Source organism: Capricornis sumatraensis, chromosome 10 (genome assembly GCF_032405125.1).
Source record: "Capricornis sumatraensis isolate serow.1 chromosome 10, serow.2, whole genome shotgun sequence".
Taxonomy (NCBI): Eukaryota; Metazoa; Chordata; class Mammalia; order Artiodactyla; family Bovidae; genus Capricornis; species Capricornis sumatraensis.
Window position 1 is genome coordinate 62623171 of NC_091078.1, and position 23402 is coordinate 62646572.

General features: G+C 43.6%; 1 protein-coding gene and 1 pseudogene across 10 annotated transcripts in view; one reads left to right on the forward strand and one right to left on the reverse strand.

Moving 5' to 3' along the window:
* Positions 1 to 15326, reverse strand: part of MTMR14 (myotubularin related protein 14) — a 44134-nt gene extending 28808 nt beyond the window's left edge. For 8 of the 10 annotated variants that reach the window (XM_068982488.1, XM_068982485.1, XM_068982491.1 and 5 more), the window contains exons 1-3: positions 15093 to 15326; positions 13051 to 13199; positions 6809 to 6917 (exon numbers count right to left, since the gene is read on the reverse strand). In XM_068982488.1, the coding sequence (XP_068838589.1) occupies positions 6809 to 6917; positions 13051 to 13199; positions 15093 to 15248 (414 nt within the window). In that variant the 5' untranslated portion in view covers positions 15249 to 15326. The remainder of the gene's footprint in view (positions 1 to 6808; positions 6918 to 13050; positions 13200 to 15092) is intronic. The other 2 variants (XM_068982494.1, XM_068982492.1) reach the window with 1 other exon arrangement.
* A 5882-nt stretch (positions 15327 to 21208) lies between these two features.
* On the forward strand, positions 21209 to 21309 carry LOC138088051 (U6 spliceosomal RNA; annotated as a pseudogene).
* Positions 21310 to 23402: the final 2093 nt, after the last annotated feature.

Consider the following 23402-nt stretch of genomic DNA (forward strand, 5'->3'; position numbering starts at 1 on the left):
AGGTCACATAATTACCATTTCTTTTTTTGTGTGGTAGAAACATTTAAGACCATCTCTCTCTACAACTTTCAGGAACATATTAACAGTATTATTAACTATAACCACCACGCTGTACATCAGATCCACAAATCTTATTCATCTTGCAACTGGAAGTTTGTACCCTCTGACCAACAGTCAGGTAGTTTTCTGAAGTGCACACAGTAGGGGGAAGCCCTGGAACTCTTCTGATCATTCCAGACCAGCGAAATGGGTGCAAGAGCACTGCCCAAAGTCTCAGCATCAGGGCCATTGTGACAGCAGCCTCTCTGAAGCAAGCCTAGATTTTAACCTACAGCCTCTGTTAAGTGGCTCTCTCCCCCAAACGAGAGGCACCAGAGTGTCACTAATGGTAATGGGTAGACTCAGTGGCTGTCACATATAAGTGGTCTTACTTGGGTTAAGACCTGGAGATTATCACATGTGTATGTCAGCATGTCAGTGAAACACAAACACCACCTTTCCACTGGGTTTTCACAAGCCCTTAAGGCAAGTGTGGCTGGGGGCAGGCACTGCTGCTGCTTCACAGATGAAAAGAGCAACAGGCGCAGGGAGATGAAGTAGGGCCTGAGGCACCACAGTGAGGAATAAGAGGGATCTGACCGAGCCCACATCCCTCCAGAGCTTCTGTGCTGTCACTGCAACTGCTTAGCACAGGGAAGGGAAACCTTTCCAGCAGAAGAGTCAATTAAGGGAGAAATGTTTGGAGGCTTTTTTTTTTTTTTTAAGAAATTTTACCTTCTCTCTCCTACGTACTAAAGGAATGTAGTAACTGTAACTGTGCTTAACTATGCTTTTACTCTTTGCTCATCACTGAAGCAGCATTACAAGAGCTAGAATTCTAGAAACCAGGCAACAGGTGTGAACTTCATTATCCAATTTTTTTTTAAAGTTTATTTGGCTGTGTTAGGTCTCAGTTGCTTTGCAGCGTGTGGGATTTCAACTTCCCGACCAGGGACTGAACCCACATCCACTGCATTGCACGGCACATTTTTAACCACTAGACGGCCAGGGAAGCCTCTCACTATCTGATTCTAAGGCTGAATCTGTATAAATTGTGTTTGATGAGTTCCAAGAGGGGCAGGGGAATGGGAAGAGGTATCTGGAATCTGGTGACCCCAGGGTTTAGCTACAGGCTGGGAGATTAAACTGGGGGCTGGGGGGGACATTTCCGAATGGGTCATGTAGCCTGGCAGTATAAGGAGGGTCCCTGGAAGACTGCAGAATATTGCCAGAGGGCGTCTCCTTCTCCACCTGTAAGACAATGGGAAAGAAACAGTTTTGCTGCTACAGGAAAGGGGCATGGTAGGAACTGGCAGGTCATCACTGGCAGCTTAGGACAGGGGGCAAATGATAGAAAAGCAACCTGCTAAAATCCGGGGGGTGCTTTTCCAGTGCTGGGGGCAGAACGCACTTGAGGCAGGGCTGTCCTGGAAGCCTGTAAAGAAGGGCTTGGGCAGAGACTCCTGCTAGCCTGAGGACGATGCACTCTACGGGGGAATGTTTCACTTTCTCTGGGTCCAAAAGGATTTTGCAAATCTGATTGTAATGACAAACTGTCTCCGGATAAAAATGTACATGCCAGAGTTTACTTATATCTCCAAGTCCATCCACAGATCCCTCTCCAGCCTCAAATAACATCCTCTACTCAGAAGAGACCAGCCCAGTAATTAGGAGTTGCAGCAACGGAGTGTCAATTTTCAGGTTGAGGACCCTCAAGATTACAATGGTATTGGGGGAGGTCTGATTCATGAGCAAACAAGTCGGGGGGTGGGGGGTGGATAGTTGTTTGAGTTTGACCAGCACATGTTACCATGTCTCCCTCCCCCATCATCCAAGCTGCGGCACCAAATCTCACTCTTCTTTCCATTATCTCTCTTAAATCTTTTTCAGGCAGACACACATCCCCTCTTGAGCTGTTGAGCTCTGAGCTCTTTTCAAGGCTCAGATTCTTCTTTCTGCTCCCCAATTTCCCCAGATCCCCTCAACCTGTCCCTGTCTTTTTGGTCTCAGAGGCAGCCACACCCAGCCCAGGGGACTCATCAGGTGGAGGAGGATGGGCGAGCTAGCTGGCTTCCCAAGTGAACCACCAACCTCCACAGGAAGGTCCCGAGTGCTGGAGTCTGGGGGAAGCCGCATCCCACGGGTGGGTCCACGCCTGACCTTGCTCCTGGGCTCCAGTGCACAGCACACCATTTCCGTACTTCAAGCTTAGCTCTTGACTGAAAAAGCAGGATACACTCTGAAAGCTATCCATTTACCTAATTAGGAGTGGCCTCTAACGTTGCATGAGGAAGATGGCTCTGTAGGATTTGTAAATGTAGTACCAACTTTGGCACGCAGAATAAAAGCAGCTGATCTCTGCTCCCCATTTCTTAAGGGAGGAAATAGAGAGAAAGAGGAGCTGTTCCAATTTTAATTGCCTAGAAACCAGATACAAGTGATGGGGGAGAAAATGGCACATGAGAACAGCTTACTCTTAAATGCTTGAACTGAGTTTTATTAAAAAATTAATAATATATCTTATTTAAGCCTGTATGTCCCAAGATATTACTATGTCAACATATAATCACTTTTTAAATTATTAATATTTTACATTTTGGGGATTAAGTCCTCAAAATCCAATATGTATTTTATAATTACAGCACATTGCAAATAGGATGCTTTATTTTCAGTGTTTAAAGGGTAATGTAGTCCTACCTCAAAAGAAAATTGTGTTTAATCAAAAAAAATTCTACACTGCTTCAATTAGAAAATGGAAATTAACTGAAATGAAACAAAATCAGACGTTTAGTTCCTGAGCTGCACTAGCCACAATGGACTGAGTCTGGAAGGAAGCAGGAAGTCGGCACCTCTGAGCATACATTCCCCGGCCCAGCTTGGCTGGGTATGTTGACAGCAAATGCTGCTTTCACCAAACTCATTAGGGCCTGCTGGGAGACCCACCTGAGAACAAGATGCCCACCTCACAACAGAAGACCCTCTCCTGTTCTTCCCCATCTCTTGATCCTCAAGTTCATAGCTCTGCCTTCCCCACTCACTGAGCTCCAGGGTGACAGGACTGTCTCAGTCACTGTCCCCCTAGAACCCAGCACAGAGCCCACTACTGTGTAACCCAAGAGCAGTGTCTTCCTAGAGAGCCTGCCCACACCAGCTGGGTAGGCAGCTGCTAGACACTGGGAGGATAGCAGTAATAAGACACAGCTTCTGTCCTCATAGGGATTACGGCAGAGAGGAGATAGCAGACTTCCAAACACAATAGGAATAAAATGTATGTAAGTAGGTATTAAGCCAGTGAACACGACTGAGTCAGGGGAAGCTACAGGGAACACAATGGGATCACATCAACAAACAAGAAGGTTCAAAGGGAGAAGAAAGCAGGATGAATGGTAAAGCCCTTAGTGTCAAAGCCTCCTCAAAATAATACCACCCCTGCCCCCCCAAAAGGAATTTGCTGGCAGTCCAGCAGTTAGGGCACTCATGCTTTCACTGTCCATCAAGGCCTGGGGTTGATCCTCCCACAAGCCTTGGGGTATGGCAAAAATAAAAAAATCATCCCTCCAACTCTTCACCCTCCCTCTGAAATGTGTTGCCTTGGGGCTCTTTCTCTCAGTCTCACTGCAATTTCCCAAGTGCATTCTGGAAACTCCCGTCTCAAGGTCTGCAGAGTGAGAAAGGACAACACCACACAGATTCCTCTGCTTCAGGACTTTTTAGAGCCTTTCCTATACTGACGTACACTTGCCAATGTACCTCCTGAATCTAGAGCTCAGGGGTCAGGGTGAATCTAGGGTGCGATGTCTCTCAATCTTATTTGAGAGGGAACACTTCACACAAGCATATTGTTAAACTACTGTTCTATGGAACACACTGTCGGGAGTACTGGTTTGAGTATTTCCTACATAATTTCTAGTGACAAATACTATGATCCACATAGCAGTTATCTAAACTGGAGTTGTCACAGCTTAGAGCAACATGAAATTTTCCAAAGGGGAAGTGGGAATAAATAAGCTTTAAGATGATCAATTTCTGGAACTTCACTCCCAGACATACTTTCCCCTAAAACAGACCAACCCTATGAAGTCTGTGGCTTCCTGACTCACCTGTCACATTTGCCCTGCTTCCATTTACAAAGGAAAAGCACAGGAGAAGAAACAGACCTACCCTATGAAAGTCTGTGGCTGCTTCTCCTTTCCTATCTCCTCCTGTCACATGAAGGCACAAAAGGAGAGGAATCAGGCTAGCATTTCTCTTTTGCACTGCTGTGCCCCAGCCCTTGCCTGCATGCCGGGAGAATGGACTAAAGTCCCAGAGGCGCCAGGACCACAGCACACGCAGGCACCTACCAGATGAACAGAATAGAGGGCAGACATTTCTGTTCTCCTCCCCTCCTCCAAGCTATTGGTCTGCTTCTACTAGATTAGCCTTTCTCAAAATGATATTTGTATCCTATATTTCCCTGCCCAGAAATCACAGAGGCTTGTCTGGCAAATGCAAACACCTCAGCCAGCATCCAGCCTCCTGCATTCAGCCCCTTCCATCCTCAGCTCCGCCACCTACCTCACTCCCATCAGGTCGTCTCCCAGCCTTTCTCATGCCTGCCTCACTGTACGCCCCCAGGCAGGCACCTGCCTGGAATACCCTCCCACTCTTCTTCCAAAGCTTGTAGCCTAGTCCCGCTCACTTAATGAGGCCATGCCTGTCAGTCCACACCACTGCCCATCTTTAGTGGGTTCCTCTGATACCACACTATGTGACCCCAAGCTACAGTGTAGTAACTTGAGGGCGTTTTGCAGAAATCTCAGCTCTCAAGTTGTATAAACTTGGGTAAGTTATTTAACCACTTTGAGCCTTCATTTCATCTGCAAAATGGGATTATAAAAATAGGTGAAATGAGACCCTATTTGGGTACCGAATTAACAACACTCAATAGAATATAAGCTTGATAAGGGTGTGAATTTTTGTTTATCATATATGCTGAGGTACCTTAAGGCCTGAATATGATACATATTCAATAAATACTTGGTAAATTACTCTACTGAAAGAATGGACAAACTACTTATCTGATCTAATCTATTCATAAACTTGTGATGTAAGCATGATTATTTTTCCCATTTGACAGAGGAGGAAATGGAGGTCTTGCACAGCCAGGAAGCAGCAGAGCTGCGATCAGAACCTAGCCAGCAGGGCTCCAGGACATAGGGTGGAGTTCTTCGCTGTGACCATCCCTTTCCTACCTAGAGTCACCCTTGAAAAAAGTGGTATTGAAATTGGTTTGATTCTCTGGCCTGCTTCCCACCACAGCAGGCACCCGTTAACCATGCAAACTTGCCTGGCAACAGGACAACTGTCAGTTTAGTTCAGTTCAGTCGCTCAGTCATTGTCCGACTCTTTGTGACCCCATGGACTGCAGCACACCAGGCCTCCCTGTCCATCACTAACTTCTGGAGTTTACTCAAACTCATGTCCATTGAGTTGGATGCCATCGGATCATCTCATTCTCCATCGTCTCCTTCTCCTCCTGCCTTCAATCTCTCCCAGCATCAGGGTCTTTTCCAATAAGTCAGCTCTTCACATCAGGTGGCCAAAGTACTGGGAGTTTCAGCTTCAACATCAGTCCTTCCAATGAATATTCAAGACTGATTTCCTTCAGGATGGACTGGTTGGATCTACCTGCAGTCCAAGGAACTCTCAAGAGTCTTCTCCAACACCACAGTTCAAAAGCATCAATTCTTTTGCACTCAGCTTTCATTATAGTCCAACTTTCACATCCATACATGACTACTGGAAAAACCATAGCCTTGACTAGACGGACCTTTGTTGGCTAAGTAATGTCTCTGCTTTTTAATATGCTATCTAGGTTGGTCATAACTTTCCTTCCAAGGAGTAAGTGTCTTTTAATTTCATGGCTGCAGTCACCATCTGCAGTGATTTTGAAGCCCCCCAAAATAAAGTCTGATACTGCTTCCCCATTTATTTGCCATGAAGTGATAGGACCATGATATTAGTTTCCTGAATGTTGAGTTTTAAGCCAGCTTTTTCAGTCTCCTCTTTCACTTTCATCAAGAGGCTCTTTACTTCTTCTTCACTTTCTGACATAAGGGTGGTGCCATCTGCATCTGAGGTTATTGATATTTCTCCTGGCAATCTTAATTTCAGCTTGTGCTTCTTCCAGCCCAGTGTTTCTCATGATATACTCTGCATATAAGTTAAATAAGCAGGGTGACAATATACAGCCTTGATGCACTGCTTTTCCTATTTGGAACCAGTCTGTTGTTCCATGACCAGTTCTAACTGTTGCTTCCTGACCTGCATATAGGTTTCTCAAGAGGCAGATCAGGTGGTCTGGTATTCCCATCTCTTTCAGAATTTTTCCACAGTTTGTTGTGGTCCACACAAAGGCTCTGGCATAGTCAATAAAGCAGAAATAGATGTTTTTCTGGAACTCGCTTGCTTTTTCGATGATCCAATGGATGTTGGCAATTTGATCTGTGGTTCCTATGCTTTTTCTAAAACCAGTTTGAACATCTGGAAGTTCACAGTTCATGTACTGTTGAAGCCTGCCTTGGAGAATTTTGAGCATTACTTTACCAGCATGTGAGATGAGTGCAATTGTTCGGTAGTTTGAGCATTCTTTGGCATTGCCTTTCTTTGGGATTGGAATAAAAACTGACCTTTTCCAGTCCTGTGGCCATTGCTGAGACAACTGTACACTCTGCATTAAGCCAGGTACCTCCAACGGAGGGAGAGTGAAGTTATGGGGAGGTCTTACCTTGCCCTTGAACAGGATCACTGGGCAGACAAACCGTCCTCTGCACCTGGCTGTCTTGCTGCGGTTGACGAGGTCCTGCAATTTGGTCACCTGCACAGTGCTCTGAAACCTAACACAAGGCAAGAGAGGTAGGTCAGGCTGCTTGTGCATGAGTACTGTGTAACCCATGCTAGGGGTGTGTGTGTGTAAATATTCATTTCAAATTGAATAAATGCTCAGATTCCTAAATTCTAGATCACAGACATTTTAAGCTTTCAAGAAAAGAAAAAAAAAAAAAAAAAGCCAAATTATAGGTACTAAAACTGAAATCATCCTGATTTCAAACCCTTTAAGTTCAAAACAAAAAAGTGAGCTACTCTGAAGACATGGTACTGAAAATGAAGAAACACAGGAAGCAAAGTGAATGTTGATTATGTCTAGGGTGCTCAGTTTTTCACTCCAAAAGTAGGACAAATATGTTGGGAACCTCTATGGCAATAATGGGGCCATCTTTGTGATCTTTCAGAGGGCAGGATATGATGAAGTTCACATTCCACATGGTTATGAACCTCTGATACATCATCAACATTTCAACCAACACTAACAGTCTAAAATATCAACAGGGCAGGGAATGCTGGAGCAAAGGTGGTTAAAGAGAAGCTATTTGTGGCCTTGAGAAGCATGGAAGTTAACACACCCAGCTTTGCTAAGGGAGCTTCTAGAACACACACACAAAAACACATTTGGAAATGAGTTTAAGCAAGCCACACCTATAGCAGACCCTTAAAATAAGGGTCTACTGTCACAGATTCACCCACGATTCTTAACAAAAGGCTCCATATCAGCCAGTAAGAACTTCTGGTTCCAAGAGAAACAGGAGGCAGGAAGTTCAACAGTGGGAAGCTCTCCCGGCTATGCAGAGTAATGGAAGAAAAGGAAGGAAGATAGTTAAGCTCCTTTCTTACAAGGGTTGAGTTTCCAGGCCAAGTCCGAGAGGGCGTCATCCCTCCTACATCCCAGTCCTGCTAGTGTCATTGTATGACATGTGCACACAAATAACTGTTTCAGAATGAGTAAGTTCAGTGACTCCTAAATACCACTGGTAACCTTTTTAAGCATATCTAAATTCTGTTGGCATTAATAAAAATACAGTCTTCTGAAAACACTGCTGCTTTCTTAGTAGCCTTCATAGATATATTCTCAAGCCAGTTACTAATAAAATAACTACTATCAAGTGAGGATTTGAAACTGAAGTTAAAACAAGGTCTTCAAATAAAAACCTGATACATGGAGTCTAGAAAAATTGTTCTGATGAACCTATTTACAGAGAAGAAATGGAGACACAGACATAGAGAACGATCTGGTGGAAACAGCAGGAAGGAAAGTGTAGGACAAACTGAGAAAGCAGCAGTGACATATATATACTATCATGCGTAAAATAGATAACAAGCAGGAAGCTGCTATATAACACAGAGACCACAGCCTGGGACTCTGTGATGATCTAGAGGGGTGGAATGCAGAAGTGAAGAAAGGCTCAAGAGAGAGGGGATATATGTGTGTGTATATATATATATATGTTTGTGCATGCACGTGTGTGAAGTTACTTCAGTCATGCCTGACTCTTTGTGACCCCATGGACTGTAGCCCACCGGGCTCCTGTCAATGGCATTCTCTAGGCAAGAATACTGGAGTAGATTGCCATTTCCTCCTCTAGGGCATCTTTCCCACCCAGGGACTAAGTCAGCATCTCTTATGTCTCCTGCACTGGCAGGCAGGCTTTTTACCACTGCTGCTGCTAAGTCACTTCAGTCGTGTCCGACTCTGTGCGACCCCAGAGACGGCAGCCCACCAGGCTCCCCCGTCCCTGCGATTCTCCAAGCAAGAACACTGGAATGGGTTTCCTTTTCCTTCCCCAATGCATGAGAGTGAAAAATGAAAGTGAAGTCGCTCAGTCATGTCCAACTCTTAGTGACCCTTTGGACTGCACCCTACCAGGCTCCTCCGTCCATGGGATTTTCCAGGCAAGAGGACTGGAGTGGGGTGCCATTTTTACCACTAGTGCCATCATACATAATTATGACTGATTTGCACTGATGTAAAGCAAAGACCACCAGAACACTGTAAAGCAATTATTCTCCAATCCAAAAGAGAGGAAAAAAAAAGACAGAAAAATAAGAATCAATCAGATTTGAATAACAGGATAACTGAAATAAAAAATACAGTAGAGGGAATCAATACCAAATCAGATGATACAGAAGAACAGATGAGCAATCTGAAAGACAGTAAAATAAAAAATAAAAATCACCCAATGAGTACAGCAAGAAAAATTTTTTAATGAGAGGAGCTTAAGAGACCACTAAGACAACATCAAATGTACTAACATTTGCATTATATGGGTCTTAGAAAGAGAAGAGAGAGAGGGAGAGAAAAATTATTTGAAGAAACAATCACTGAAAAAATCCTCTTATCTGGGGATACAGGTTAGAGAAAGCAGGTACAGGAAGCATAAAAAAAACTAATAATAAAAAAATAACTTGGACCAACAGTTTGGTGATTGTAGAAAGAAAACAAGAAGTTAAAGGAAGAGGACTTAAACTTTCCATGGTGTATGTTTCTGTAAGGTATGATTTAAGACTTTTTCCCCATTTTTATTAAGCATTTTGTTTTAAATCACAAATTTATTACATCTTTACTATAATTCAAATAGAGAAGTGACTACATAAGACTCCTTTTCTCTTTTCTTTCTGTTTTTTTAGCTGCACTGTGCAGCATGCAGGATCTTAGCTCCCTGACCAGGGAATGAGTGGCCCCTGCAGTGGAAGCTCAAGAGTTTTAACCACTGGACCACAAGGGAAGTCCCCATGTTATTTTTACGACCAAGATTTTTTTCTTTTCTGAAGGAAGAAGGCTGGAGTGCCTCTTCACGGTACGTACAGAGTGCTGCGCTTGTTGCTCAGTTATCTCCGACTCTGCGATCACATGTGCTGTAGCCCGCCAGGCTCCCCTGTCCATGGGATTCTCCAGGTAAGAATACTGGAGTGGGTTGCCATGCCTTCCTCCAGGGGATCTTCCCAATCCAGGGATGGAACCCAGGTCACCCGCATTGCAGGTGGATTCTTTACCATCTAAGCCATGAGGGAAGCCCAAGAATACTAGAGTGGGTAGCCTATCCCTTTTCCAGGGGATCTTTCCAACCTAGGAATCAAACCGGGGTCTCCTGCATTGCAGGCAGACTCTTTTCCAGCTGAGTTCTCAGGGAAGCTGCACAGGCCAATTAGTCAGGCCCCAGAAAAAACATGGCTCACTGGAAGTTCTATCACCAAGTTCTACCACCTTCCCCTCACTCTGTGAAATAAAAAGGTAACTGAGTACAAAATAACTGCCTAATTAAACTCAGATGCCAAGAGAATATAAAACAAAATACACGTAATACTGCTTACATTAGTCTTCTTCCCACCTTTTGGTGGCCCCAGGTCATTTGCACAGATGAGATCAGCACTATCTGCTGAGTTAAAAAAAAAAAATTATTTTTATTTATCTGACTTCATCAGGTCTTAATTGAGGTATGTGGGATCTTTAGTTATGGCATGCAAAACCTAGTTCCCTGACCAGGGATTAAACCCAGGCCCCCTGTACTGGGAGCCCGGAAGTCCCAGCACCGTCTGCTTTAACTGACTCTGAGCTCACACCAGCAGCTCTAAATCCCTTGAAATTGCATTTGAGTCTACCAGGCTGAATACTTCCATTCAACAAATGCTCCACAGAACCGAAGGAGAGAACACACCAGCATTTCCATCCTCAGGGCTCTGGGCAGTCTTATGTGGAGGAAGGCACACTTTTTTCATTAGGCTAGCTGGTGCTTTATTGTCCTGGGTCCCCTACTCAAAGAACCAACTCAGTTTCTGTTCTCAGTGGTTCCTGTTTTTATTTTTATTACTTCTTGGCCTTAGGATCTTTCTCTTACCATGCTAAGCACTGGGCTGTGTCTGACACATGATACTTTTATCTGAAGGAATGAAAGTGGGCTATGTATTTATGTTTGTCTTGTGGGACTGAGCCCTTAGCCTGTAAGATCTGAAGCTATCTCTGGGTAGATGGTGTCAGAGTCAAGTTGAATTGTAGAACACACAGCTGGTGTCTGAAAATCAGTGGTATGAGGGAAGCCCCCTACCCTACGCTCATATACCAGTAGGAATGATCAAGTGCAGGAATTTAACTCTTATTTCCCAATGCCTCACCTATACCTGCCCTGATTCTGGCCTTTGTTACAATCATTGCTCATTTATTGGTCTGTGTTACCAACCAGACCTAAAGGTAAGGATTTCATATCTCTGGCAGGGTCTCCAACTAGATCCCTGAGATGTGTCCCATGGCAGCAGTTTGTCTTGCTGACAAACACATGTCTTGGCCATTCAGAGACCCCCATCCAGGCTTCTCTTCCCAGATGATGGGCTAAACTGGGGAGGTGGATTAATAGAACCAAGCCACTTCCTGAATCCAGTTCTACCCTGTGCAACTCAGTCTAACTAGTGTCATAGTAACACCAAATCCAGGCATGTAAAGAAGCAAAAAGTTCTATTTCTTCTCACCCACACATGCACATATTCCCTTCTCTTTAAGACATGGCCCACTTAGTATCACTTTGAGGCCTTGCAAGAAGTGAAAAGTAAAAACAGATTATAACTCCACTAGGGTTAGCGATATACTGTGGTGGTCCTGGCCTGGAAGGAGAGACTCTGCTAGGCAAAGTGGGAGCTTCCTGGCAGTGATAGAAAGAAGAGGCAGGCATACACGTGCTATGATCTACATACAATTAATTCCCCCAGTAAGTTCCTTTTTCTCAGGGAACTCCACCTCGACCTGGTTAGAGAGCACACTTATATGTCTCCCATCTTACACATGAGCAAATTTGTCTAAGCCCTCTCTGGCTCCCTGTGGTTCCAGGTTATAGCAAAGGAGTCGTCTAGGAAGCTCTCTGTGATGTAGAAATTCTGATTTAGGGCCCCTGGAATCTGTGATTTCAATGAGTGCTCAGAGGGTACTAGCCCAACAACCACTAACACCCGCAAGTCCGCACTCCTTGGACCAATGATTAAGACCTTATACAAGCTAGTCCCTAACTAGGGACATTTAAGGGACATTTCTACTTGTCTGTGCAATTCCAGCTGAAAGGCATCTCCACCACAGGGTCTCCCCAAACACTCACACACCAGGCAGGATCTACCTTTCTCCCCAACTTGTCTACAGCAGCACTTCTCCAACCGCTATGTATGTATGGGCAATCTTGTTATTCCGCGATTTTGATTCAGTGGCTCTGGAGCCCAGGACTCAGAATCTCTAGCCAGTGAGCTCTGAGCAGTGCTGTGAGCAATGATGGCCTGCTACACCCCATAGAATGACTCTACTGTAGCCCTTCTCATAACAGTGCTTCCCTGGGGCCAGGGTTTCAGATATTGTTGGCAACACCTCCTGGAATTCCCTTAAAATCAACAGCAAGCAGGAAGTCTAGCAGAACAAACTTTGAGATCAACATAAAGCACTTCCTAGAGCCTTATAAGCCTCTTATAAGTACTTATTATTTCTTATAAGCTTTATAAGTAATAAGCGTGATTACTTATCAGTGTCCAACAACTGCTACCGTTTACTTACTGCCTACGGGCTGCATCCTGTGCTGGGTGCTCTGTGTCAGTAGTACCCGGTGAACTGTTACCTCACAGGAAAGCACCCAGGCTTTGGTAGGTCCTCAGTAAATAGCAGCACTTATTTCTAACTCTTAGAACACACACATCGAGCTTGGACTAGTCCCATTTATCACCAGGGATTGCACTAGTCACTTTTCTAAATAGAGACAGGAACTGATGAGGAAACTAAGAGCCAAAGCAGTTCAACAACTTGCCCAAGTTAGCGATGCAGCCAGCAAGTACACTGACCTCAGGCTTTTAAGCTCTATGCATGTACGTGCCCTTAAGCATGTCCACAAAGCACACCTCCCACTCACTCTTAAAAAAAGGAAACACTGAGGTTTAGGGAGGTGGGGCATGACGTCAGCTGTCTGAGGACAATGACCGATAGGGTGGGAGTAAGACAGGAGACCAGGACTGTGACTTTCAGCTGCTTCTTCTATGCTGTGTTATCAGGATGCCAAAAAGGCTTAACATCTGGGAAAAGCGAGTCTGTCTTGCCCAACGACAGAGTTTCCTGACCCTGGGGATGAGATGTCAAGGCCTTCCCAGAAGGGCATGCCTTGGTGACATGATGCTCACGTGTCTTTCTCCTTCTCCGAACTCTCATACTCCAGGAACACGATGTGCTGTGGGTAGTGGCCGCAGATATCCCCATTCACATTCTGGATCACGCTGTAACAGTAGTCTCGGCCAAACAGCTCCAGACACTTCTTCTCAATGCGTTCAACCTGCACAGAAGAGGACATATGAACATAAAGAAGATTCTGGGATTGAGAATTAGGTGGGTCCTGCCTGCACCCCACTCCAGCACTCTTGCCTGGAAAATCCCACGGACGGAGGAGCCTGGTGGGCTGCAGTCCATGGGGTCACTGAGAGTCGGACACGACTGAGTGACTTCACTTTCACTTTTCATTTTCATGCACCGGAGAAGGAAATGGCAACCCACTCCAGTACTCTTGCCTGGAGAATCCCAGGGACGGGGGAGCGTGGTAGGCTGCCGTCTATGGGGTCGCACAGAGTCAGACACGACTGAAGCAACTTAGCAGCAACAACAGCAGCAGCCCTGGAGAAATCTCTGGAAATAACCGTTCCCTCTATAATTATAATTCAATACAAGGAAGAGACCTGTTGCTAGGTCATAGGCCCTAAATGTGTAGTTCATGAACCCATGTAATAAACTTTGGTGGGGGCAGGGAGGGACTCTGAAGCCCTCAATGTTGTGGTGAAACTGTGTTTCTTAGGCATCCAAAGAGGATTACACCTTTCACAAGATTCTCAAAGGGGTCCACAGCCCCTAAGTATTAAGAACCTTTGCTCTAGGTTATTTTAACCAGCATCAAAATATTATCTTCCTTTGGCTCCAGATGCTTCTTAATTCTCCAGTTATAGAACAGTACCTAGAAGCTCTAATTAGTGTAATGAGTAGAAGCTGCAGACAAAGGTGTCTCCTTACAATTTGCTTATGAAATAGAAGGAACAGCTCCCTTAAAACTGCTCTTATTTTGCTCATTTCGGGAAAGGCCCCCTAGAAGAAGGGCAGAAAACCTGTAACATCTCAACAAGCCTGCAAAAGATCAGAAAGTTTAAGGCCAGCTGGAGTTAAAGTCAGACATAACTTTTTACAACACTGATCTTCATGGGTGTGTAAAATGGAAAGAGGCCCAGGAAAACCACTGAACCTGTAACCACCCAAAAGATCAATGGGGTGGGAAAAACTCACAGGAATGAGGAATCCTCAAATTGCAAGGGACATGAACATCATTAAGAAGCCTATTAAAAATTACAAATTCCAGGTTCCCAACCTCAGAAATTCTAACTCAGTAGGACTGGGTGGGACCAAGGAAGCTTTATTTTTAATAAACACCCCAGGTGATGCTGATGGTCTGGAGCCAAACCAGAGTTTCACGGCCCTGCATGGAAGAGAATTCCATTGGAAAACCTGATGCTAAACTTGCCAAAACCACGTGAGGAATGAAAGATGGTAGGGTCAGCAAGATTCCCATCAGACTGCCAGGCAGTGCCTAAGATGGAAATGGCGTGACCAGACTGGAAACTTTCCAGGTCTAGCAATAAAGAGACTGAAGGGAATCCCAAGGGTAGAAAAACAGAAGAACTAAGACTTGCTTTTGATAAAGGAATAGAGTGTGGGCTGTCTTCCTACTCTACGCGAGAAGGAAAGGGATGGATCTAATTCTAAGTCATGCTGAGACTGTTTCAGGAGGCAACACAACTCGGCTTACCTCTTTGCTCCATTCTGCACCACCCCTCCAGCCCCTTCACTCTAATCTCTGACTTGCAGAAATCCTCTAGCCTTTAAAAAGTCTAGACTTGAGGGCTTTTGTCCCCATACCTGATGCAAGAGAATTATCCCCACCCTTCAGCTCCCCCTCTCTCATCTCTGAACACGGTCTCTCAGGGCTGATTCCTGACCTCCAACCTTTCTGTCTCAAACCAAAATGTCCTCCTTCCTTGGTTCACTCTGACCCCAGTTCCTCCTTTCAAAGTCCAGACCCTGGTAACTTCCCTCTCTTTCCGTCCTCTCACCCCTGACCTCAGCCTTTCCTCAGTTACTTCCGAAGGCAGGGACCTTCTCTTTCTGCTCACTGCTGCTCCGTACTCACCTTAGAGCCGCCCGTCCCACTGCAGTCTTTGGCCCGGTACTGAGTCCGGGAGAACTCCTCCAGCAGCTCCCCGAGTCCTGGCTCCTGTGGCTGTGGGCTGCCCGAAGAAGCCGAGGACCCCGCCGAGGCAGCAGCGGCGGCCCGAGCGCCAGCCATGGCCCAGCCTCCCGTCCCCTTCAGCGCCCCGCGGCCCCCTCAGCGTGGCTCAGCCCGGCACATGGCACCTGCAGGTCCCAAGTACAAGTCCGGAATCTCCACAGCGGCCTCAGCCGCCGCCTTCGCCTTTCACTTCCGGCCCCGCCCCACCCAGACGGATGTTTACTCTGGCACTGACCAATCGGAGCCCAAGACTCGCGTCTTGCCCCAAGATTACCCGCCCACTCCCGACGCGGAGCGGTCCAAGTGGTCTCCGAGGAGGGGACTGCGGCCACTCGCGGAAACCTCCTGCTCCGCCCCACGGGGTTTCCTCCGGAAAGCCAGGCTAAACCACTGGGACTGCGTGGGGGGAGGTGGACAGCGCGGGAACTAGGAGGAAAGAACCACGGAAAGACCGCGGAACAGTGGAACGAACCATTACAGAGAGAGGAGGATGCTGCAATAGTCAACCCAATTTATTGAGGGAAAAGGGAGGGGGGGCGGATCATGACTGGCTTGAAATTCTGTGATTAAGAAGCCCCATATTTTTTTTTTTCACAGACCATTTCAAACATTCACAGAAATGGAGAGAATATATAATGAACCCTCATGTATACATTAGCTCGTGTCAACAATAATTTAAATACTATCAATCTGTTTAGTCAATCTTTCCCCATCCAATAGGATTGTTTTAAAGCACATCTCATTATTTAATCTGTGACTACTTCAGTATTTATAACAGATTAGTACTGTCCAGTTCAGTTCACTCAGTCGTGTCCGACTCTGCGACCCCAGGGACTGTACCACGGCAGGCCTCCGTGTCCATCACCAGCTCCTGGGCTTTACTCAAACTCATGTCCATTGAGTCAGATGCCATCCAACTATCTCATCCTCTGTCGTCCCCTTCTCCTCCCGCCTTCAATCTTTCCCAGCATCAGGGTCTTTTCAAATGAGTCAAATCTTCGCATCAGGGGGCCAAAGTATTGGAGTTTCAGCTTCAGCATCAGTCTTTTCAGTGAATATTCCAGACTGATTTCCTTTAGGATGGACTGGTTGGATCTACTTGCTGTCCAAGGGACTCTCAAGAGTCTTCTCCAACACCACAGTTCAAAAGCATCAATTCTTCAGCGCTCAGCTTTCTTTATAGTCCAACTCTCACACCCATACATGACTACTGGAAAAACCATAGCCTTGACTAGACAGAACTTTGTTGGCAAAGTAATGTCTCTGCTTTTTAATATGCTGTCTAGGTTGGTCATAGCTTTTCTTCCAAGGAGCAAGAGTCTTAATTTCATGGCTGCAGTCACCACCTGCAGTGATTTTGGAGCCCCCCCAAAATAAAGTCTCCCACTGTTTTCCCATTTATTTGCCATGAAGTGATGGGACCATGATATTAGTTTTCTGAATGTTGAGCTTTAAGCCAGCTTTTTCAGTCTCCTCTTTCACGTTCATCAAGAGGCTCTTTAGTTCTTCACTTTCTGCCATAAGTGTGGTGTCATCTGCATATCTGAGGTTATTGATATTTCTCCTGGTAATCTTGATTCCAGCTTGTTCTTCATCCAGTCCAGCGTTTCTCATGATGTACTCTGCATATATGTTAAATAAGCAGGATGACAATATACAGCCTTGACATATTCCTTTCCCTATTTGGAACCAGTCTGTTGTTCCATGACCAGTTCTAACTGTTGCTTCCTGACCTGCATAAAGATTTTTCAAGAAGCAGGTCAGATGGCCTGGTATTCCCATCTCTTTAAGAATTTTTCCATAGTTTGTTGTGGTCCACACAGTCAAAGGCTTTGGCATAGTCAATAAAGCAGATTTAGATGTTTTTCTGGAACTCGCTTGCTTTTTCCATGATCCAATGGATGTTGGCAATTTGATCTGTGGTTCCTCTGCTTTTTCCAAAACCAGCTTGAACATCTGGAAGTTCACAGTTCACATACTGTTGAAGCCTGACTTGGAGAATTTTGAGCATTACTTTACTAGCATATGAGACAAGTGCAATTGTGAGGTAGTTTGAGCACTCTTTGGCATTGTCTTTCTTTGGGATTGGAATGAAAACTGACCTTTTCCAGTCCTGTGGCCACTGCTGAGTTGTCCAAATTTGCTGGTATATTGAGTGCAGCACTTTCACAGCATCATCTTTTAGGATTTGAAATAGCTCAACTGGAATTCCATCACCTCCACTAGCTTTGTTAGTAGTGATGCTTCCTAAGGCCCACTTGACTCTGCATTCCAGGATGTCTGGCTCTAGTTGGGTGATCACACCATCGTGATTATCTGAGTTATGAAGATCTTTTTTATATAGTTCTTCTGTGTTTTCTTGCCACCTCTTCTTAATATCTTCTGCTTCTGTTAGGTCCATACCATTTCTGTCCTTTATTGTGCCCATCTTTGCATGAAATGTTCCCTTGGTATCTCTAGCTTTCTTGAAGAGATTTCTAGACTTTCGCATTCTATCGTTTTCCTCTATTTCTTTGCACTGATGACTGAGGAAGGCTTTCTTATCTCTTCTTGCTATTCTTTGGAACTCTGCATTCAAATGGGTGTATCTCTCCTTTTCTCCTTTGCCTTTCGCTTCTCTTCTATTCACAGCCTTTTGTAAGGCCTCTTCAGACAACCATTTTGCCTTTTTGCATTTCTTTTCCTTGGGGATGGTCTTATCCCTGCCTCCTGTACAATGTCACAAACCTCCCTCCATAGTTCTTCAGACACTGTCCATCAGATCTAATTCCTGGAATCTATTTGTCACTTCCACTGTATAGTTGTAAGGGATTTGATTTAGGTCACACCTGAATGGTCTAGTGGTTTTCCCTACTTTCTTTAAGTCAGAATTTGGCAATAAGGAGTCCATGGTCACATGAACTGCCACAGTCAGCTCCCATCCTTGTTTTTGCTGATTGTATAGAGCTTCTCCATCTTGGGCTGCAGAGAATATAATCAATCTGATTTCGGTATTGACCATCTGGTGATGTCCAGGTATAGAGTCTTTTCTTGTGTGGTTGGAAGAGGGTGTTTGCTATGACCAGTGCATTCTCTTGGCAAAACTCTTTTAGCCTTTGCCCTGCTTCATTCTGTACTCCAAGGCCAAATTAACCTGTTACTCCAGGTATTTCCTGACTCCCTACTTTTGCATTCCAGTCCCCTATAATGAAAAGGACATCTTTTGGGGGGTGTTAGTTCTAGAAAGTCTTGTAGGTCTTCATAGAACCGTTCAACTTCAGCTTCTTCAGCATTACTGGTCGGGGCATAGGCTTGGATTACTGTGATATTGAATGGTTTGCCTTGGAAATGAACAGGGATGGTTTTGTTGTTTTTGAGATTGCATCCAAGTACTGCATTTCAGACTCTTTTGTTGACTATGATGGCTACTCCATTTCTTCTAAGGGATTCTTGCCCACAGTAGTACTGTTAAAAAAAAAAATGATTAAGGGGCATTCCCTGGTGGCCTAGTGGTTAGGATTCCATGCTTTCACTGCCATTACCCAAGTTCAATCCCTAGTCTAGGAGCTGAGATCCCACAAGTTGAGCAGCAGGTCAAAAAAAAAAAAAGATTAAGGAAGAAAATGTAAGTGTTAAATATACTCTAATTCTTCATGAAGTGACAAGTGTTTGTTCCCAAGGATCTAAAAAACTGCAGAATGGGGCTGAAACTAAAGAATAAAGAACAAGGAAGGGAAAAATAGAAAATGAATGAAAAACCATGAAGTAAGTATAGAGCCCAGGGCTGGCTAAGTGTTTGGGGATTGGCTGAGTAGATATACCGTGTTTCTGGTCAAGCAGAACACTAATAGAGACACCAAAGTTACTGAGTTTTGGTCTGTTGCTCTGGCACCCTGGGCAGGAGTGGTTCCAGTATTTTTCATACAAATTTATGTCAGTGTTAGTTGCTCAGTCGTGTCCAACTCTTTGTGACCCCATGGACTGTAGCCCACCAGACTCCTCTGTCCATGGGATTCCCCAAGCAAGAATACTGGAGTGGGTTGCCATGCCCTTCTCCAGGGGATCTTCCTGATCCAGGGATGCAGCTCGGGTTTCCTGCACTGCAGGCAGATTCTTCATCATCTGAGCCACCAGGGAAGTAATTCTCCCTCTTTTCATCCTCTTGACCGTTCACAAGGTTTGGTCAAAAATATCAGTACTGGACCTCCCTGCTGATTCAGTGGTTAAGAGTCTGTCTTCCAGTGTGGGAGACGTGGGTTTGATCCCTGGTCCAAGAAGATCTCGTGTGCTGCAGGGCAGCTAAGCCCATGGGCCACAACTACTGAGCCCACATGCCCTAGAGCTTGTGCTTTGCAACAAGAGAAGACACCACGATCAGAAGCCCACGCATTGCAGCTCGAGTGCAGCCCTGGTTCACTGCAACTGGAGAAAGGCCACACATAGCAATGAAGATCCAGGGCAGCCAAAAATTAAATAAATAAAAATGTTTAAAAAGTGCCAGTACTAGCATGACCCTCAGTCGCCATTGCCTCTTCTGTTCTCAGGGTAGTAGTCACAAGAGATGATGTCAGGTGATGTCTTGGAGCTGGTTCCATTCTTCTATTCTCTTTTTGTCCTTTCAGTCACAGAGAAACCATCTGTTGGCTGATCAGTGGCTCCCTACGTGCATTTAAAACTTTGGGAGACCCCAGATTATTAGGGAGGCAATAATAATTACTAGAAACAAAACAATAGTCATGGTTTGGAGAGTACTCCTGAGCCAGGGTCCCCATGATCCAATCCAGCTAGAAAACTGGGGACGTCTTTAAACCAGTTGACTTGTTTATATATTTTGTGTAACTATGTCCCCCTTCCCCAGAAATGTTTATGCAGTGAGCTTGTTCCAGAGAAACAGGGGTGCTGGAAATCAGGGAGAAGTTTATGGCAGCCAGAAAGGACAAGATCACCAGCATCAAAGCCAGTCCAAGAGTCAGTTTACCCTTCTTTGTAATGACTCGAGACATGTGAACAATTATCGTTTCAGGCTAGAGCAAGGCAAAAATAGGTGGAGAGAAGAATCATGTAAGAATTTGAAAAAAGATGGTAAAGGAAGAAAGGAGGAATGGAAAGAAACGTTCTTAATTTGACTTCTTGGAAGAAAGCAGTCTACCTCAATGTTGCCTGCTTCTGTCCATAGTCAATTGGATTTTGAGGTCTCCACATTTACACAGGGCTGGGTGTTAGGTGGGGTCTTCTTCAGTTGTGAAATACTGTGTACCCAAGTTGTGACACCCTGTAATTCGACAGTGATGATAGAGGTCAAGCACACTCCATAAAGTCCTCTCCAGGAATCTCATCTTTGTAAAAGCAACAAAGTAAAAAAGTAAATGCCTGTAAATGACAAAGGACTGTAAAATGCCCATGACTGAAGATCTGATGAGAGTTCATTACAATGGAATCAACAAAGGAATTTGATTATTTCTGTGACACCCAATATTTTTAAGATAATAACTAGAATTATGGCTGATAACTTTATAGAAGGCATATCAGATTTATAGAAAGTTTATAATTCCTGGAACACTTAGGCTAATAATGTACTACCCACTCCAGTATTCTTGCCTGGAGAATCCCAGGGACAGAGGAGCCTAGAGGGCTGCCGTCTATGGGGTCGCACAGAGTCGGACACGACTGAAGTGGCTTAGCAACAGCAGCACAAAGATAAGCTAAATATCACTTGGCAGTGTTTCCTTTGTAATTTAACATATCAAATAAGCCTAATTAGCTTAACATTTTTCTTTTTACAAGGACAGAGAATAAATATTCTAGGGGTCCTTTGGAAAATCCCAGAGTTGGTTCCAGGTCAAAAAAAATTAATTTAGAATTTGATTTTGGGTAAATTTGTTGAAAATATTCATTCAACCAAAGTAACATGTAAAGACTTTGAAGGCAAGCACAGAAAGTTACAGGGTTGTAAAAACCCTAAACCCTTAGTCTTTTAATATTCAGGGTTTTTTATTTGCAGATTAACTGTCTTAAAAAATAGGACTAGGCTTTAGTGCGTGCCTTGGCAGCACATATACTAAATTAGAACAATACAGAGAAGATTAGCATGGCCCCGTGCAAGGATGATATGCAAATTCGTGAAGCATTCCATACTTTTCTTGTTGATGTTTGACAGAAAACAACAAAATTCTGTAAAGCAATTGCCCTTCAATTAAAAAATAAAGTGGCAAGCAGCCTGAAACAAAAAAGATTTCTTAAAAAAAAATATGACTAGGCTTTTGAGAAAAAATAAAACTGCTAATAATCTCGAAAACCTTGACATATCAAAAGTGTTTATTTTTTGGCATTACATATAATTTTAGAGTTCTTTCTCTTCATCAAAACATAGTCTAAAATAATTGGCCTCTAGTGCCTATCATTCTTTAATAATTTTGCAGTGCTGTTGTTAAAAATTGTCAAATTTAAGTACGATAACTCTAGTAACTAAAATGTTATAATCTAAGTACACATTATAAATAAAACAGCATTTGACAATAAGTTAAAATTTTTTGTACAGTTGGCAAAAGGAGGGTGGCTGGTATTAAGTTCCAATTACATTATAGAATAGAATAATGAATTTTTTGTGGTTTGATAAAGAGAAGTTACTTTTTATTTTGATAACTTCATTGGACTGTCAGGCAAATTGGAAAAATAAAAATCAAGTGAAAAAGCCCTCTTGTAGCTGATAAGACAGTGCTGGTTTGGTTCAATAAGCAATGGGCTCCATGTCTGATTTTATTTGAGCTAAATAAAATTTTTCATTGATAAAAAATATTGAGAGTTTCCTTAAGATAAAGATAACATGAAGTACAGTAAATTATTTTGGTAAGACACAAAATCTTTGCTTTCCAGGCAGATTATTTAAAAGGTAACTTTCCTCACCCATAAACACATACTACTTTCCTTTTATAAAGATGTTCCTTATATTATTTCCAGTAATTTAAATTATGCATATGTTTTAGCATTCTTAATTCCTATTGAAAACTAAGAAGTAAGCAATCTGTTACATTAGTATTTTGTGGACTGGTAAACTTATAAATATATTTCACAATTTCTGGAAGTTTATTCTTCTTCATAATAAATTTTTCATTGTGGCACAAAACACATTTATTAACAAAACCAAGTATCTTTAGCTCCTCTGTAAAGGAAGCCAAAGTGGATAAACCTATGTCCAGAAGTTAATGTTTCAGTATTGTATCATATTTGGAAATGATCTAGATATGCAGTGAATATCTATCATTTAACTCAACTCAGTATAACTTCAGGGTTTCAAGTTGTCCAAAAAGATTTTGGAAACTGTTTTTAAGTAGACATACCATTGTTGTTTAGTCGCTAAGTCGTGTCCAACTCTTTCGTGACCTTATGGACTATAGCCTTCCAGGCTACTCTGTCCATGGGACTTCCCAAGCAAGAATACTGGAGTGGGTTGCTATTTCCCTCTTCAGGGACTCTTTCATACCCAGGGATCAAACCCACATCTCCTGCAATGGCGGGAAGATTCTTTACCATTGAACCACCAAAGATGCCAGACCTACCATAAAGCGTAATTATTGTTGAAAATTTCATTTGTAGGGAGTTCCCTGGCAGTCCAGTGGTTAGGACTCTTTCATTGCCCTGGCTGGGGTTCAATCTTTGGTTGGGAAACTAAAACCTGTAAGTGGAGCTGCACAGTCAAAAAAGAAAAAAAGAGAAAAGAAAAAGTTCATTTGTAAACTTTTACTTACATCTATTTAATTTTCTTGTTTTTAACAATTATATTTGGATTATTCATGAAAATTTTGTGAAACATTAAACTGACCATCATCTTTGGTTATCTTTTTGGCTAACAAAATCTTTAACAGGTGACAGGCACTTATTTGACTTTTAGTAATCCTATGTGGAATAAAGTTGTATGTCTGAGTTGTATTTATTGTGAATAACTCTAAATACATGCCTGTTTTAAATAAACCAGCAAATTTAAACTAGCTTCCCCCGTCAGGATTACCCTAGATCATGTGACCTTGAGAAATATTTGAATTAGTTTCTATATTTCTGAGAATATATTTGGTTTATATAAATATTTAATTTCTTTAAGCCAATTAAATGGAAGTGAAGTGAAAGTCACTCAGTTGTGTCCTACTCTTTGCAACCCCATGTACTGGGGCCTGTCCATGGAATTCCCCAAGCAAGAATACTGGAGTGGGTTGCCAGGCCCTCCTCCAGGGGATCTTC